The following is a 14,331-nucleotide window of genomic DNA, read 5'->3' on the forward strand; positions in this document are numbered from 1 at the left end:
TTCCAGTCAACCCACTTTGATTTGCAAGGTAAGCAATCATGTCATTTACTCATAACGTGAATTTCACCCTTTCCCAGGGTTGATTCCTTTATTTCGCTCTCAACTCCTTCCTCTTAAGTGAAAACCTCACTGCTTATTGCACAGACGAAGTGCCAACCCGTGTACTGACCCGCCACGTGGCTGCCCATAAATCCCACCTTCTCTGGGCTACTTCGGATTCACTCTAGGTTACATCCAAGGCCCACGCCTGCAGTGTGCTTGGGTTTCATCCTCTCTGGATGACTCAAATACTTTCATTCTGCGTGTGCGCCTCTCTCCCACGGTGAAACCGCATGACTGAATAATGCTATCACCTTAGGTGTTACTACTGCACCTAAGTCTAAGACAGACAAACAATCCACGTTCCCCCACAGGGACTGTGTCATTTATCTGCTCCCTTTTACAGTGCTGTTTGTTCTTGCTGTCTCCATTTCCTCCGCTCACATTCCCTCCTTCCTCACCCCCACTCCCCCTTCTCTCCCTCCGTCCCCCTCCCTCTCCCCTTCCTTCCTTCCTTCCTTCCTTCCAAAACACAGGTAGAGAAAACTGCCTGAAACAAACATGTAATTCCGTGAACGCTCTTTTAATCACCACTGTGTACATAAAAGTAGAATATTGCCAGAACCTCATAAGTTTTCCATGTGGTCTGTCCTAATCACATCTTCCTCCCCTTAAAAGTAATAACTATCCTGACATTTAGAACAATGTCTTCTCTGCGTGTCTTTACGGATTGGCCACCCTCCACCCTGATAGTGTTGCCAGTTTTTAAAAATGTAATGCTTTTAAAGTCACTTTTGATCTAGACGCTCCCCCTCCTGTCCCTTTTCTTTTTCTTTGTAATTTGTCTGTTAAAAAATCTATTAAGGCCTTTGACTGTAAAATTCCCACAGTTTAGATTTGCTGACGATGTCCTTAGGATTTTGATCCACGCATTCTGCACTCTCCAGTCTCTGTCTTTCTTGCAAAACAGCAGCTGCTATCTACAGGCTTGACTGTACTCAGCTGATGTTCTTAGCAAGACCCTGGTGACGTGTGTTCTTGGGTCAGGATGTACACGGTGTGTCTGTATCTCTTTGTGATGTTAACCGCTGTCAGGGCAAAAACAAAACAAAACAAAAACAGATCCCTTTATTCACTGGAGTTTGTTCAGTAAAGATATCCTACATATTCCAATTCTTATTTATGCATTAGGGGAAATAATTCTATAAAGACACACGTCTACTCTTTATTTACCTCTGACAGAGTTGAAAGAAGAAAGGCACAGTATCAGATTCTCTTTTGAACTTGAATGTGCCCTTAGTCTCCATCATTCGTTCTAGTCAGGGTCACCTTTAAGGTACCTCTTGCCAAACCCATTAGTAAATTCCAGACCCTATGTAATTTGACCTCTGGGTAATATTTCCCTCCCGGGGTGATACCACATTCTCCAGCTGCGCTCCCTGCTCAACTCAGGGCCCTGCCCAGTCCCCCCTTGGAAGCTTCCCCTTCTCTTCCTCACCCTTAAGGTTAGACAGTCCCAGCCCCACTGGTTCCCCAGAATCTCAGAGCGACACCTCTTCTGGGCTGCGTGCTGTCCCCACCTGGACATGGCCCCCTTCTTCCCCCAAACCCAAACTTGTACCCCGCCCAGCACCACAGTCTGCTCAGGGGGTACCCTCAACCCTGCCCTCTCCTGCACCCCCACTTTCAAAATCGGACCTCAAGCCGATCTCTTCTTACCTTCAGAGGCGTGTTTGTTCTGGTCTGTCTTTATCCCAGTCCTGAATTTCTGCTTTCCCAAATATGAGACAGAAAAGTAGGCCTGTCACATTAACGCCTGCCGTCAGGAAGAAGATTTTAAACCAGCCAGATTCTGGATTCTGAGGATTTTAGTGCAAAGTAATTATAAATTAGTGGGCTTGAGGTGCTTTTTCACACTTCAATATCATATTAAAATCAGTACAGGTTCAGCACAAATCACTTTACAGACATGGAAAAACACACTCATAAGGAGCAAAAAAAAATTGTCAGTTCACTCTACAAAGATAATTGCCATTTATCTTTCTCCTTTTTTGATTTGTGTCTATGTACATATAATTTTTCATATATCAAAATGGCATTATGATGTACATAATGCCCAAGTCAAGAATGCATATGTTTTTATTTAGAAATATAAACGTGTTTTAAAAACAAGAAATATGAATGTTTGCATATCAAGAAATATTCGACCTTTACTGACTTATTAATAATCCAGAGTTTAGATTTATAAAATATGTAAAACATCCCTTATTTCCTTATATTTAAGTGGTTTTTCACTTTTTGCTGCTATAAATTGGAGTACTTTTAAACAAAATTTATCAAATACCTTTTCCTTATTCCTAACTCATTTTCTCTTTGGGCCTCTAATATGATCAGTTTCATTAACAGATCTTGTAATATTCAGCCACTTTAACTTTCATAGAAAATGGCTTACTTAATCATGGTGTCATAGGCATATATTTTAATATCCTGGTGGACTCTTCGCACAGGTAATTTATTTCATTTTTGCATCTATATTCAAAGATGGCATTGAATTTTAATTATGTTTGAGATCTGTTTTACCATTTTGCCTTTTAACTTTTTTATCAGCTTAAAATTAAATTTTATGGGGGCGCCTGGGTGGCGCAGTCGGTTAAGCCTCCGACTTCAGCCAGGTCACGATCTTGCGGTCCGTGAGTTCGAGCCCCGCGTCAGGCTCTGGGCTGATGGCTCGGAGCCTGGAGCCTGTTTCCGATTCTGTGTCTCCCTCTCTCTCTGCCCCTCCCCCGTTCATGCTCTGTCTCTCTCTGTCACAACAATAAATAAAAACGTTGAAAAAGAGAGAAGAAAAAAAAATTAAAAAAAAAATTAAAAAAAAATTAAATTTTATGTAGTTGAACGTATAATGCATCGTGATTGGGTTTAAATGTCTGGTGTCATGCTTTCGAAGGATGTCCAACCAGAAATTTATATAATTATTAAGTCCTATTTTACATTAGTATCTTTATTGTTCTTTCCTTCCTTTATATCTTTCATCATCTAGAATAAATTCTGGGGTCAGGTGTGAGAACGGAGTATAATTGTATTTTTCTACAAGGGGGTTTGCCACTATGTATTTGTTTTTGTTTTGTTTTGTTTTGTTTTTTTAATTTTTTTTTCAACGTTTATTTATTTTTTGGGGACAGAGAGAGACAGAGCATGAACGGGGGAGGGGCAGAGAGAGAGGGAGACACAGAATCGGAAACAGGCTCCAGGCTCTGAGCCATCAGCCCAGAGCCCGACGCGGGGCTCGAACTCACAGACCGCGAGATCGTGACCTGGCTGAAGTCGGACGCTTAACCGACTGCACCACCCAGGCGCCCCTGTTGTTTTTTGTTTTTTGTTTTTTGTTTTTTAAATAAATCCATGCCCTCGGTTTGAAATGAAACTTCATCATCCAGAATGTATTTTTTTCACAACTTGACCAAATCATCATCGGTTTTATTTAAAATATAATTTAGAAAAAAAATATATATATATATATATAATTTAGGAGTAGACCTTGAGAAATAAAACAAGATGTTTCCAGACTAGACATTAAATATATTTAATTATACTGATCTCTCTAATTTAAACATGCCACGCTTGGCAGGTCATTGGCAAAGTCAAGAAAAGGAGCGAGACCTGCCCAGAAATTCAACGACAAATAATACAGTTTGCAATGATTTGAAGTTAATACAGTTCATTGTGATTTGGAATTGAAGTCCAGCATGGAAACTTGACTGTGCCTCTTTCTTCGTGTATTTTCACTGATACTACTTCTAGGTGTGCAGTTTTCTTCATAGGGGACTTTGCACAAATTTCATTTTTCCCCCATAGGTATTTTGTGTATGGGTTGATAAACTGCTCTTTAGATTTTTCCACAATGTGCGAACTGACTTTGATTCTTTCTCCCCAGGGGGACACTCTGTTCTCTGTACATCATGTTATTTTGTTCTTCTGCATTTACGTTGTATATACCTGTAACTTAACTTTTCTTGAGCAACTGGGTTTGCTAGCATTTCGCTGCAGGATAAGATAGCAAACACGCGTTTGTTTTTCCTGATTTCAAAGGGTGCGGGGGTAATGAGACTAAGAGCTGTTATGGGTTGAGTATATGAACGTCTGACACTTGCATGCATGATCGGATTCAGTAAACCCATAAATCCCATGATGTTTCTATGTCATTTTGGCCATTTATAGCTGGAGACACTAAGAATTAGAGGGGAAAATGTTTCTGGGTCACGTAGCTTAGAAGTAGCTGAATAAGATAGTTTTGCCAGAGAAATACACACTCTAAACAGCTAAGCGGCTGACCCTCAATTGTTTCCACTATTATTGCCTAAGGAAAACTTTTTTCCTGATAACATAGCAATGCCATCTTTCTTTGGTTAATGTTTGCTTCATTCTTTTTTTATGCCGTCCTTACAACTTTGAATATTTCTGTCTAGGCAGGTATCGTATATATAAATGGCCTAAGAATGGATTGAGTTTTTAATCCAGTCTTAAAAACTTTGTCCTTTAACCACAGAAGTTAGTGTGTCTGTATTTATTGTGACCACTGGCGTATTTGCTACAATTTCTGTGTTTTCAATCTTTCCTATATATTAACCATATTCTTACTCACCCCCCCACACACACATATCATTTCTTCTTTCAAATCGAGGGGGTTTTGCCTTTTTTGTTTTCCGCATCGCATGTTTCTCCTCTACCCTGGTTTGAAAGTTTCACATTCTGCCTATTTTTAATGGTTACCCATATACCAAAAAAAAATTGTAATATTAATCCCTATATTTTAAAAAATCAGAAGGACCAGGAGAAGGGGAAACAGGGAGTTGTTCAGTGAGGAAAAAGTTTCAGTCATGCAAGATAACAAAGTTCTAAAGATCCGTTGTACGACAATGTACACATAGTTAACAATACTCTTAATACTGTAACGTACACTTAAAAATTAAGAGGACAAATTTATGTGTCTTTTACTACAATAAATTTTTTTTAGAAAAAGTCAGAGAAGAATCCTATAGCCTCTGAATAAAAACTGATTCATTAAAAAAAATGAGCTCTTTAGTTTCTCATCAGTGTCTCCCAGATTAGTTTTTCTTATATTCTAGCTCTGTCTTGTTTTTCCTTATAACTGTACATGTTGTGTTATTAATAGTATGTTATAAAGTCAGTATTTTTAAAAATTATGTTTATGTTACTTTCCTTTTGAAAGAGAGAGAGGGAGAAAATGAGTGGGGGAGGGGCAGAGAGAGAGAGGGAGACACAGAATCCGAAGCAGGCTCCAGGCTCTGAGCTGTCGGCACAGAGCCTGATGCAGGGCTCGAACCCACAACGGTGAGATCATGACCTGAGCTGAAGTCGGACAGTTAACCGATTGAGCCACCTAGGTGCCCTTATAAAGTCAGTATTTTAAAAAAATTTCTCCACTACTGTCTTGCATATTTTGGGGTGTATTCTAATTCCAAAACAATTCCTTTTGTTAGTAGTGTGAATGATGCCATATATATATAAAACGCCCTCTAGGTAACATTTCTGGTATTTATAAACGCTGCTATTTAAGTATGTTGATTTCGTTTTGAGCAAACTTACTGAACTCCATTCTTTCTTTCTTCCATTTTCTATTTTTTATTGCTCGTGTTGGTTTTCTGAAGCCTTATTTTATTCTCTCTGATTCTTAAATCTATATTTTTCTTTCCTTTTAAAACAGTGTCTAGAAATTCCAGTCCAGTGTTAAAAAGTTGATAAGTAATGTAGGTATGAGCATCCTTTTCTCATTTCTCACCTTCAGGAGTATGCATCTTATTTTTTATTCAACTTTTTAATTTCCTTATTGTTTCTTTTATAAACTGTCAGCTGCCATCATATACAAAGCTTTGTGAGGTTACATTACTGACGAAACATCGTCACTTAACATCATCTAATGCAAATAATTGCTTTTACCACCTTTTCCAAATGCAAACACCTGCTTTGAAACACTTTAAGTTCTTCTTCTTCTTTTTTTTTGGAATGAAATATCTAGCTTTATATTTTTTTTTTGGAATTTTTTTTTGGTTTTATTTAAATTCCAGCAGTTAACATACAGTGCTATATTCCTTTCAGGAGTACGATATAGTGATTCAACACATCCATACGTTACCTGGTGAGAAGTCACCCCCACCCCGTGACCATCCGTGAGTTCTCGATAGTTAAGAATCTGTTTCTTGGTTTGCCTCTTTCCCTCTCTTTTTTCCCCTTTGCTCATTTGTTTTATTTCTTAAATTCCACTTGTGAGTGAAGTCATATGGGATTTGTCTTTCTTTGACTGACTGATTTCACATCGTGTAATACTCTACCTCTATCCACATCAGAAATGCATCTTAAATTTCTTCATCCGGTAAAAATAATCTATAGTATTTTGGCATAAAAAATTTCCACATTGGGGCGCCTGGGTGGCTCTGTCGGTTGAGCGTCCGACTTTGGCTTAGATCAGGATCTCGCAGTTTGCGAGTTCGAGCCCCACGTCGGGCTCTGTGCTGACAGCTCAAAACCTGAAGCCTACTTCAGATTCTGTGTCTCCCTCTCTCTCTGTCCCTTTCCTGCTCATGCTCTGTCTCTCTCTGTCTCTCAAAAGTGAATAAATGTTAAAAAAAAAAAAGTTGAAAATAATTTCCACATTAAAGAAGTTCCTTTCTTTCCTTATTTTGCTAATCGGATGCAAAAAAAAAAAACAAACCTCATACGTAGCTATTGGAATTTTATGTGCCAATTGAGATAATCAAAGAAGTTTTTTTTCTATGTTGATCTAATGCGATGAATTATACCAGTAAATACACTTACATTAAACTATCTTTGCTTTACCGAAATAAAATCCACTTGGTCATGAGGGATTGTTTTTTAATATACTCTTAGCTTTGGTTGACTAATAATTTCTTTAGGACTTTTGCATCTCTGTTCATGAGTTAAATAGGCCTAAATATTTCTTCTGTTGCTATCATCTGGTTCTGGAATCAAAATTATACAAGCCTTATAAGTGCTTTCAGAATTCTTTTTCTTAATTTCCGACATCAGTAGTTGAGAACAGGAATAAACTATCCAATATTAGGTAGCACACAGCTGGTAAGCCACCTCGGCCTGAGTTCAGGTTCAAGATGTTTGAACTCTACTTCAGGTTTTCCATTTTGATTGGTCCATCCGTGGTCTTGATCTTTCGTGAGCCAATTTGGGTAAATTATATATTTTTAGAAATGATTTTGTTCATCCAGGTTTCCCCACTTTTCAGCCTGGGGTTGTTCTGAATATTCTTGGCTTTTAATCTACATTGTCCCTGAAAACATTTCCCTTTTCTCATTTGGCATTTTATTTGAATCTTGTCTCTTGTATCCTGCTCCAGAAAGTTTATCTGATTAATCTTTTCACGTTACCAATTTTAAGTTTATATATCTTCTCTATGGTTTTATTAACTGTAGAATTTACTTATTTGCCCCCTTATTAGTTTAGTCCTTGTCTTTTGGGTTCGCTCTGTTGTTTTTCTCCCCCCCCCCCCCCAAGTTCTGGAGTCGAATGCTCAGTTTATTTATTTTTGGTTGTTTTTCTGGTGTTTTCTTTTATAAATTAGGTGAAGTTGTAAATTACCCTAATGTCCCATATACTTCCAAATGTACCAATTTCACCAGCATTCAGTTCAAGTATTACTTGATTCTTTTTTTGATGTTCTCTTAAACCTAATAATTATTTACTGTTATGTTGTTCAGTTTTATAAACGTACGTGACCTTCTTAGAAATCCTGTCGGTATTGATTTTGGGTGTTATTGCACTTTGGTTTTCTATAGGATACTGGTCCTCTGGAATCTGATTTCCCATCTTTTCTCAGTGGAAGAACCGAGTCAAATCACTGAGCTTGCCAATATAGGCAATTGACGATCTAAAACATTTCTTATTTTCGAAATATACGTGGCTTTTTCTACGGGTCTTTTCTCTTTCATTTCTGTCATAAATGAACTGTGATTGGAGGACACATTTTGTGTAATCACAGTCCTGTTTACAATTGCTAGGATTTACATAATGGCACAGTATGTGGTCAGATTTTGTTAATGTTCCGGGACACCTTGAAAGGAATGAGGATTCTGCGGTTGTTGAGTGGGGCATTACTCTGTATGTGTCAGTTAGGCCAAGTGTGTTAATTGTGTTGCTCACGTCTTTTATATTCGTATAGATTTGTCCTCCTTGCTGCAACAACTACGATAAGTGATGTATTGATATCTTTCACCATAGATGTCTCTGTACCTTTTAATGGCAGAGATTTGTGGGTGTTTTGGTTACACCGGGGTGTACAGCAGGTTGGCTGGGAGCTGTGCTCCAGTCCCCTCGTTCCCAGACCCTGGACGGTAGGGATGCGGTCACCGTTGTGATTGTTACCAGTCGCTGTGTCAGAGCACGAGAATGGCCTCCTGATTCTTAACGCTTCTCTTCGGAATTAACCCGTATAACTTCATCTCCTATGTCGTTGGCCAAAATAACTCGCATGAGTATGTTTAACTCCGTGGAAGTGGGAAAAGGCCAAGAAAAGAACCAGAAAAATTATTGTGGCTGCAATAATTAACCTCCTGCTCTGCCCTTCTGGTCACCACAGATCTGATTGACTCACCTTACCCCACACAGAACACATTAATCAAGGCCGAGCACTCATTCGATCACCTCGATCAGAGGCCAGATTTCCCGATCAGAGGGCGTTCAAGTGCACAGCGAGAGGTAGCCCTCGGGATGCCTGCCTCACCTCCGTAAACCAGCTGCTGCTGTCTGTCTCCCAACCTGGCTTCCAGAAAGGAAGGATTTATGATGGCTGTTGGATGGCCGTGCTACCACAGGATACGGCACGATGGAGCTTCCGGCCTTTTAAGTTGCCTTTACTAACAGAATTGGCCCGAATTACTCTCTCATTACTGGAATCAGAAGCCTCACCAATTCTCTTGTTAGCTGCATTTAATCCGAAATTTTTTGTTTCATTTTTTATATTCTTGGTTACCAAAGGTTAGATTTGGTTCTTTGTCAGATGCTATGCTTCTTATTTATATTTTTGATCCTCTCTTTTGCTCCTTTAAATACATACATAGGGGCGCCTGGGTCAAGCGTCCGACTTCAGCTCAGGTCATGATCTCGCGGTTCGTGAGTTCGAGCCTCGAGTCGGGCTCTGTGCTGACAGCTCGGAGCCTGGAGCCTGCTTCGGGTTCTGTGCCTGCCTCTCTCTCTGCCCCTCCCCTGCTCATGCTCTGTCTCTCTTTCTCTCTCTCTTTCAAAAATAAACATTTAAAAACATTTTTTAAATATATACATAGATTTCAAATACCTTTAAAGATATATTCCAAATTTTTTTTATTCTCTCACGTGACCCCTTGTTTCTTCACGTGTCTGGTGATTTTTGGTTGATTGTGAAATCACATTCCCTAAACTTCCCTGCACGAGAAAATCCTGGAGTATGAATTTAGGGTGAGTTTCTCCGGAGAAGTTTCACTAGTTTCTACCAGGCATCTGTGGCCTCCTCGAAATTTCAATTCTTGGCTTACGGTACTTGAAACCAGTCGAGTTTGAATCTGGGCCCCCAAACCTTGTGAAAATTGGTGTATTGATTCAGGTATTCAGAAGGTCTTTATTCTGTTTTTCCTTTCCCTTCGAAGCAGGGGCTGAGACAGACCAGCTCTCCCACTGGACGGAGACAGCTTTGGCTGTCTCTGGAGCTACGTTTCCTCCGAGCCTTCGGAAACCAGCGGAGAAGTCAGCTCACCTGATAAGCTTTTGGAGGTGCACTCAGCACGTCTGAGCGAGGTAAACCCAAAAACAGACCGAGTGGGCTCTGTGCTGCGGGCGGGGGGCAGCCTGGGCTCCTGGAGCTCTGCCTTTCCACGGAGGCCACCTCTCTCATCAGGGAGTTTCCACGCGTATAGTGATTTCTCCTGCCTTCCCGATACCTTATGTATGTGGAGCGTGATGGTGGAGGGCTCCCCTCTTTGGGAAATCTGGCCATGGCAGACGCAGACCATCTCTCCTTGGCCCGGGTCATCAGGACCACGTAGAGGAATTGCCTGGATCCTACTACACCACAGCTCATGGGCTTTCCCCCAAAGACACCAAGTTTGTATGTGACCTTCACGGGGCTGGCGGTGTGAAGGGGCAGTCCTTTGTGATTACAGATTTATGCCGGCATGTCTGTCCCGACTTTTTTTTTTTTTTTTTTTTGAGTGATTTTGGGATGTTATCTCTTGTCCCTGGTTTGTCCATCACAGCTGAAGAGGAAGGTCACCCAGGGCGGCCCGTGGCTTCGGCGGGCATTTATGTCCCTGGGATCAAGCTCTTCCTTCGTGTTCGATCTCTGAAATTTTCTCTTGCGTCTTTTTCAAGACCAGCTCGGCACGTAGAATGATTGTTTAAGCTTGATAGGGCATTTTAGTGTTCTTAAGAGAAGGGTTTCAGGTAACCCTGCCCACAACACTTGTAGAAACACAAGTCAGCCTTTCTAGAAGTGTTTCTTCTGGTCTTTCATTCTAATTTGCTCCTGATTTTCAATTCCTTTTCTAGCAAAACTGTATCTTGTTACTTATATCACCATTCACCCAGCCAAATTCCTGCTTTGATCAGGCCACACACCCATTATTAAAAATCACAGAGGTCCTGGGCACGTGGCTGGCTCAGTCGGTTAAGAGTCAGACTTTGGCTCAGCTCATGATCTCAAGGTCTTGTGGGTTTGAGCCCCGCATCCAGCTCTGCATTGAGAGCTCAGAGCCTGGAGCCGGCTTTGGATTCTGGGTCTCCCTCTCTCTCTGCCCCTCCCCACTTGTGTGTGCTCTCTCTCTCTCAAATATATATATATTTTTTAAATCACAGAGGTCCAATTCTGTCCCCCTGACCAATGACGAAAATGTTCCCAGCACAACTAATTGACATCCAGTGAGAAAGAAATTGTATTATCTGTAGGTTTGGAGGGATGCCTGATCTGACCAGGTTTGATGTGACAGAATATCTCATTACTCACCTCTGGCAGATGTCACCTCTACAATTGTTTGTATATACATTACCTTCTTTCTGTACAATTAATATGAGAAAGGTAACCGCCCATGTCTGAATGCTCCTTACCTCATTCAGGATCATTCCACACAGAATGGAAGAAATTAGTCCTCCTATCATTCCAATTACATTTGTAACTCCCTTAAGAAATCCGTAATAACTGTGCGAAAAAGAACGACAAAACACAGATGTAAAGTCGTACAAACACTACAGGAAAAGCCAGCCTAATGAAATGAGGTTTAAGAGAGCTAACTGTTTATTTCCTGAATTTTCCATTAAAATGTCAAAAAAGTATGCCGATATAATTAACTTTCCGGTTACAGCACAAAGTCAGAAAAGTTGGCTTTTTAAGAGATTGAGAAAATGAGACCATATAGAGTGACAGCCAGCAGGATTAGGAAATCTGTAAATACAGTTGAGAAATTCGGAAAGTGATGTTTATTGGTAATAGAAACCGGTTTAGGGTTAATACAGAATCGAAGGACTCTATTCACCTGGCCTGTTGCCACAGTCCCAGATCCTGGCCCCAGCGACTGCTCCAGTCCTCAGACAAGGAGGGCAGAAGCTAGTTTCCAAACAACAGTGCTTGGCCAGTCCTGGGTACCCAGACCCAGCTCTGCCACAAGTCAACTACCAAAGCAGGGAAGCCCCAGAGAACGATCAGTAGACTAGGGGTCAAATCTATCTGTCAATCCACAGAGCACAAGGAAGTGCCTTTCAGAGAGCGGAGTCAGTGTCTTACCGAGAAATGAGTTCTCTCCAGGATGGGGAGAAGGTCGCCAGACCTTTCCTGCCTAACAGATTTCACCATTAGAGGTTCTGTGTGTTCTTCCTTTTTCTGAGAGTGAGGGTTTTCTGTTTGTTTTGTTCTGTCCATTTGATTTTGTGTCCCTGGATCTATTTTATTCCTCCTCTGCCTTCACATGTGGGAGGCTGTGTGTAGTTGGTCTGTTAGTTTCTGTGTCTTAAGAGAGGCATCACCTAGGGACCCAGAGTCCCTGCAAGCAGCCGTAGGCAGTCACTGGGTGCAAATTTGATTTGCTTTCTCGGGGGAGCTAGAGGGTGTGTCCTAATGTGTAAAGAAGAACATTTATGATCGTGAGCAGCCACAGGTGCAGATCGGGGCAGAGACCTCCAACTGTCCCCGGAAGGTAGAGTTCCCTTTTTCATTTTAGCGGTAGGACCCCTAAGGTCTTTGTGGGAATTGGGCCACTGAGGACTTTTGTGGGCCTTTGTCACATTTGCCTTCATGAGCCCCTCTCCCCATAACGATATTAAAAATTATATTTTATGACTGTGTGTGTGTGTGTGTGTTGAAGAACTTTTCAGTGTCATCTAATTGTCAGATTTACTGACATGAAGTTGTCCATAATATGATTTCCTTTTTATATGCTGTGACTTACCATAATGCACACTTTGATGTTACTCATTTGACCATTTTTCTCTTTATTTTTCTTAATCAGCCTTCATTATTTTATCAATTTTATTAATTCCCAAAGAACCAACTTGTGACATTATCGATTTTATGTTATGACTTTTTTCCCCCTAATCTTCATAATTTGGGGGGAGGGTTAAATTTGCTCCTTTTTTCCTGGCTACTTGAGATCAAAACATGATTACTGATTTGAAGACTTAACTGTCTTTCGATGTATATGTTTAAAGCTATACATGTCTCTCTGGGCATGATTTTAAAACCATCCCACATACTTTGAAATGTCCTATTTCATTATAATTTAGTGAAAGTATTTTCTAATTCCAACTGTGATTTCTTCTTTAACTCAGACAGTAATTTGAAAGCAATAGGTTATGTGTCATTTACTTTTGATGGCAACCTTAATTCACTGTGATCTAAGAATATACAGTAAAACCTTGGTATGTGAGCATAATTCATTCCAGAAACATCCTTGTAATCGAAAGCACGTGTATATCAGAGTTAATTTCAAGAACCGTTGGCTCAGTTGCGATCAGGTGACATTCGGCCTCATGTACAACTCGTATTGCAAGATGTTGCTCGTTTATCAAGTTAAAATTTGTTAGAAATGTTTGCTTGTCCTGCAGAACACTCACAGGACAAGTTACTCGCAGTCCAAGGTGTTACTCTTCTGAATGATTTCAGTCGTTTTAAATTAATTGCCGCTCGCTTTATGACCCAGCATATTGTCAGTTTCAGTAACTGTCCTGTAGGCAACTGAAAATAATTGGGATCCTCTCCTCGTTGAGCACAGTGTCGTGTTCCATACTCGTCAATTAGGTCAAGCCCGTCACATTTTGTTCTTGTCATTCTAGTCGTCCACATCCTTACTAACTTCGTGTCTCCCTCATATTTTGTACAAGCTGTTCAAAGAGGTTATGAAAATTTCTCCCTCCATGGTACGTTTGTCTAGCTCTTTGAGTCCTCTCAGTTTGTACTGAACATAAATTAAGGCTGTATTCTTGGATTCAGAGGTATAATTCTGATATTTTTCTCTTCACCATTGTGAACTAACACTTTATTTCTAGTAGTGTTCCACTTTTTCCGATACTAGCATAGTTGTTTCAAGTTTCTTTTGGTTAATATTTGCGTGGGATACCTCTCTATATCCTTTAATTGCATCGGTGCTATGTCCTCATGTTTATTGCATGTTTTATTTGTAGCAGGCTACAGTGTCCTTTATCATTGAGCTGGACAGTCTTGATACTCACTTGGAATATTTCATCCATTTTGGTCTAATAGAATAACTGATATACTTATGACTGTCTTTATCTGTTCACTATTTTCTTTTTGACCTCCGCTTTCACATTCCACTTTTTCTTTCTTCTAGATTCATCGGTTTTACTTTTTCCGTCTATGACAGTATTTCACTGTTGTTTTCAAGCACTGAAGATATTATAGCATGTCCTTTTCACTTTAGTATGAATTATACTTTTACTTTTTCTCTACAACACCGGAAGCTTAGAACATTTTTAAGATTTTAATATTTTAACATTTCTGTGCATCTCCCTCTTTGCATTGTTGCATCCTGTATTTTAATTCCTTAATGCAGTTTGGTTTGATGTGCATTTCAACTCACAAGGTATTCTCTACTGTTTTGCAAATCAGTGGTCTCTATAATTACACACATATTTACCCCCTTATCGCTCCTGAGTCCTCCTAGTGCAATCAGATTTCAATAGGGATAATTTCTTTTTACCTGAAAATTTTCTTTCAGTATCTCTTTTAGTGAACATCCACTGGTGGCAATTTCTCTGTCTGAAAACATT

The 14,331-nt window shown here is 40.1% G+C and overlaps 1 protein-coding gene across 1 annotated transcript in view; it reads right to left on the reverse strand.

The window, feature by feature from the left end:
• Positions 1 to 1,760: 1,760 nt before the first annotated feature.
• SLC17A1 (solute carrier family 17 member 1) overlaps positions 1,761 to 14,331 on the reverse strand; it is a 33,992-nt gene continuing 21,421 nt past the window's right edge. The window contains exons 11-12 of the mRNA XM_047101206.1: positions 11,161 to 11,251; positions 1,761 to 1,898 (exon numbers count right to left, since the gene is read on the reverse strand). Of these exons, the coding sequence (XP_046957162.1) occupies positions 1,761 to 1,898; positions 11,161 to 11,251 (229 nt within the window). The remainder of the gene's footprint in view (positions 1,899 to 11,160; positions 11,252 to 14,331) is intronic.

This window comes from Lynx rufus, unplaced genomic scaffold (genome assembly GCF_022079265.1).
Source record: "Lynx rufus isolate CCGP_SWC_20201006 ecotype Redwood Valley unplaced genomic scaffold, mLynRuf1.p SCAF_6, whole genome shotgun sequence".
In the NCBI taxonomy this organism is placed as follows: Eukaryota; Metazoa; Chordata; class Mammalia; order Carnivora; family Felidae; genus Lynx; species Lynx rufus.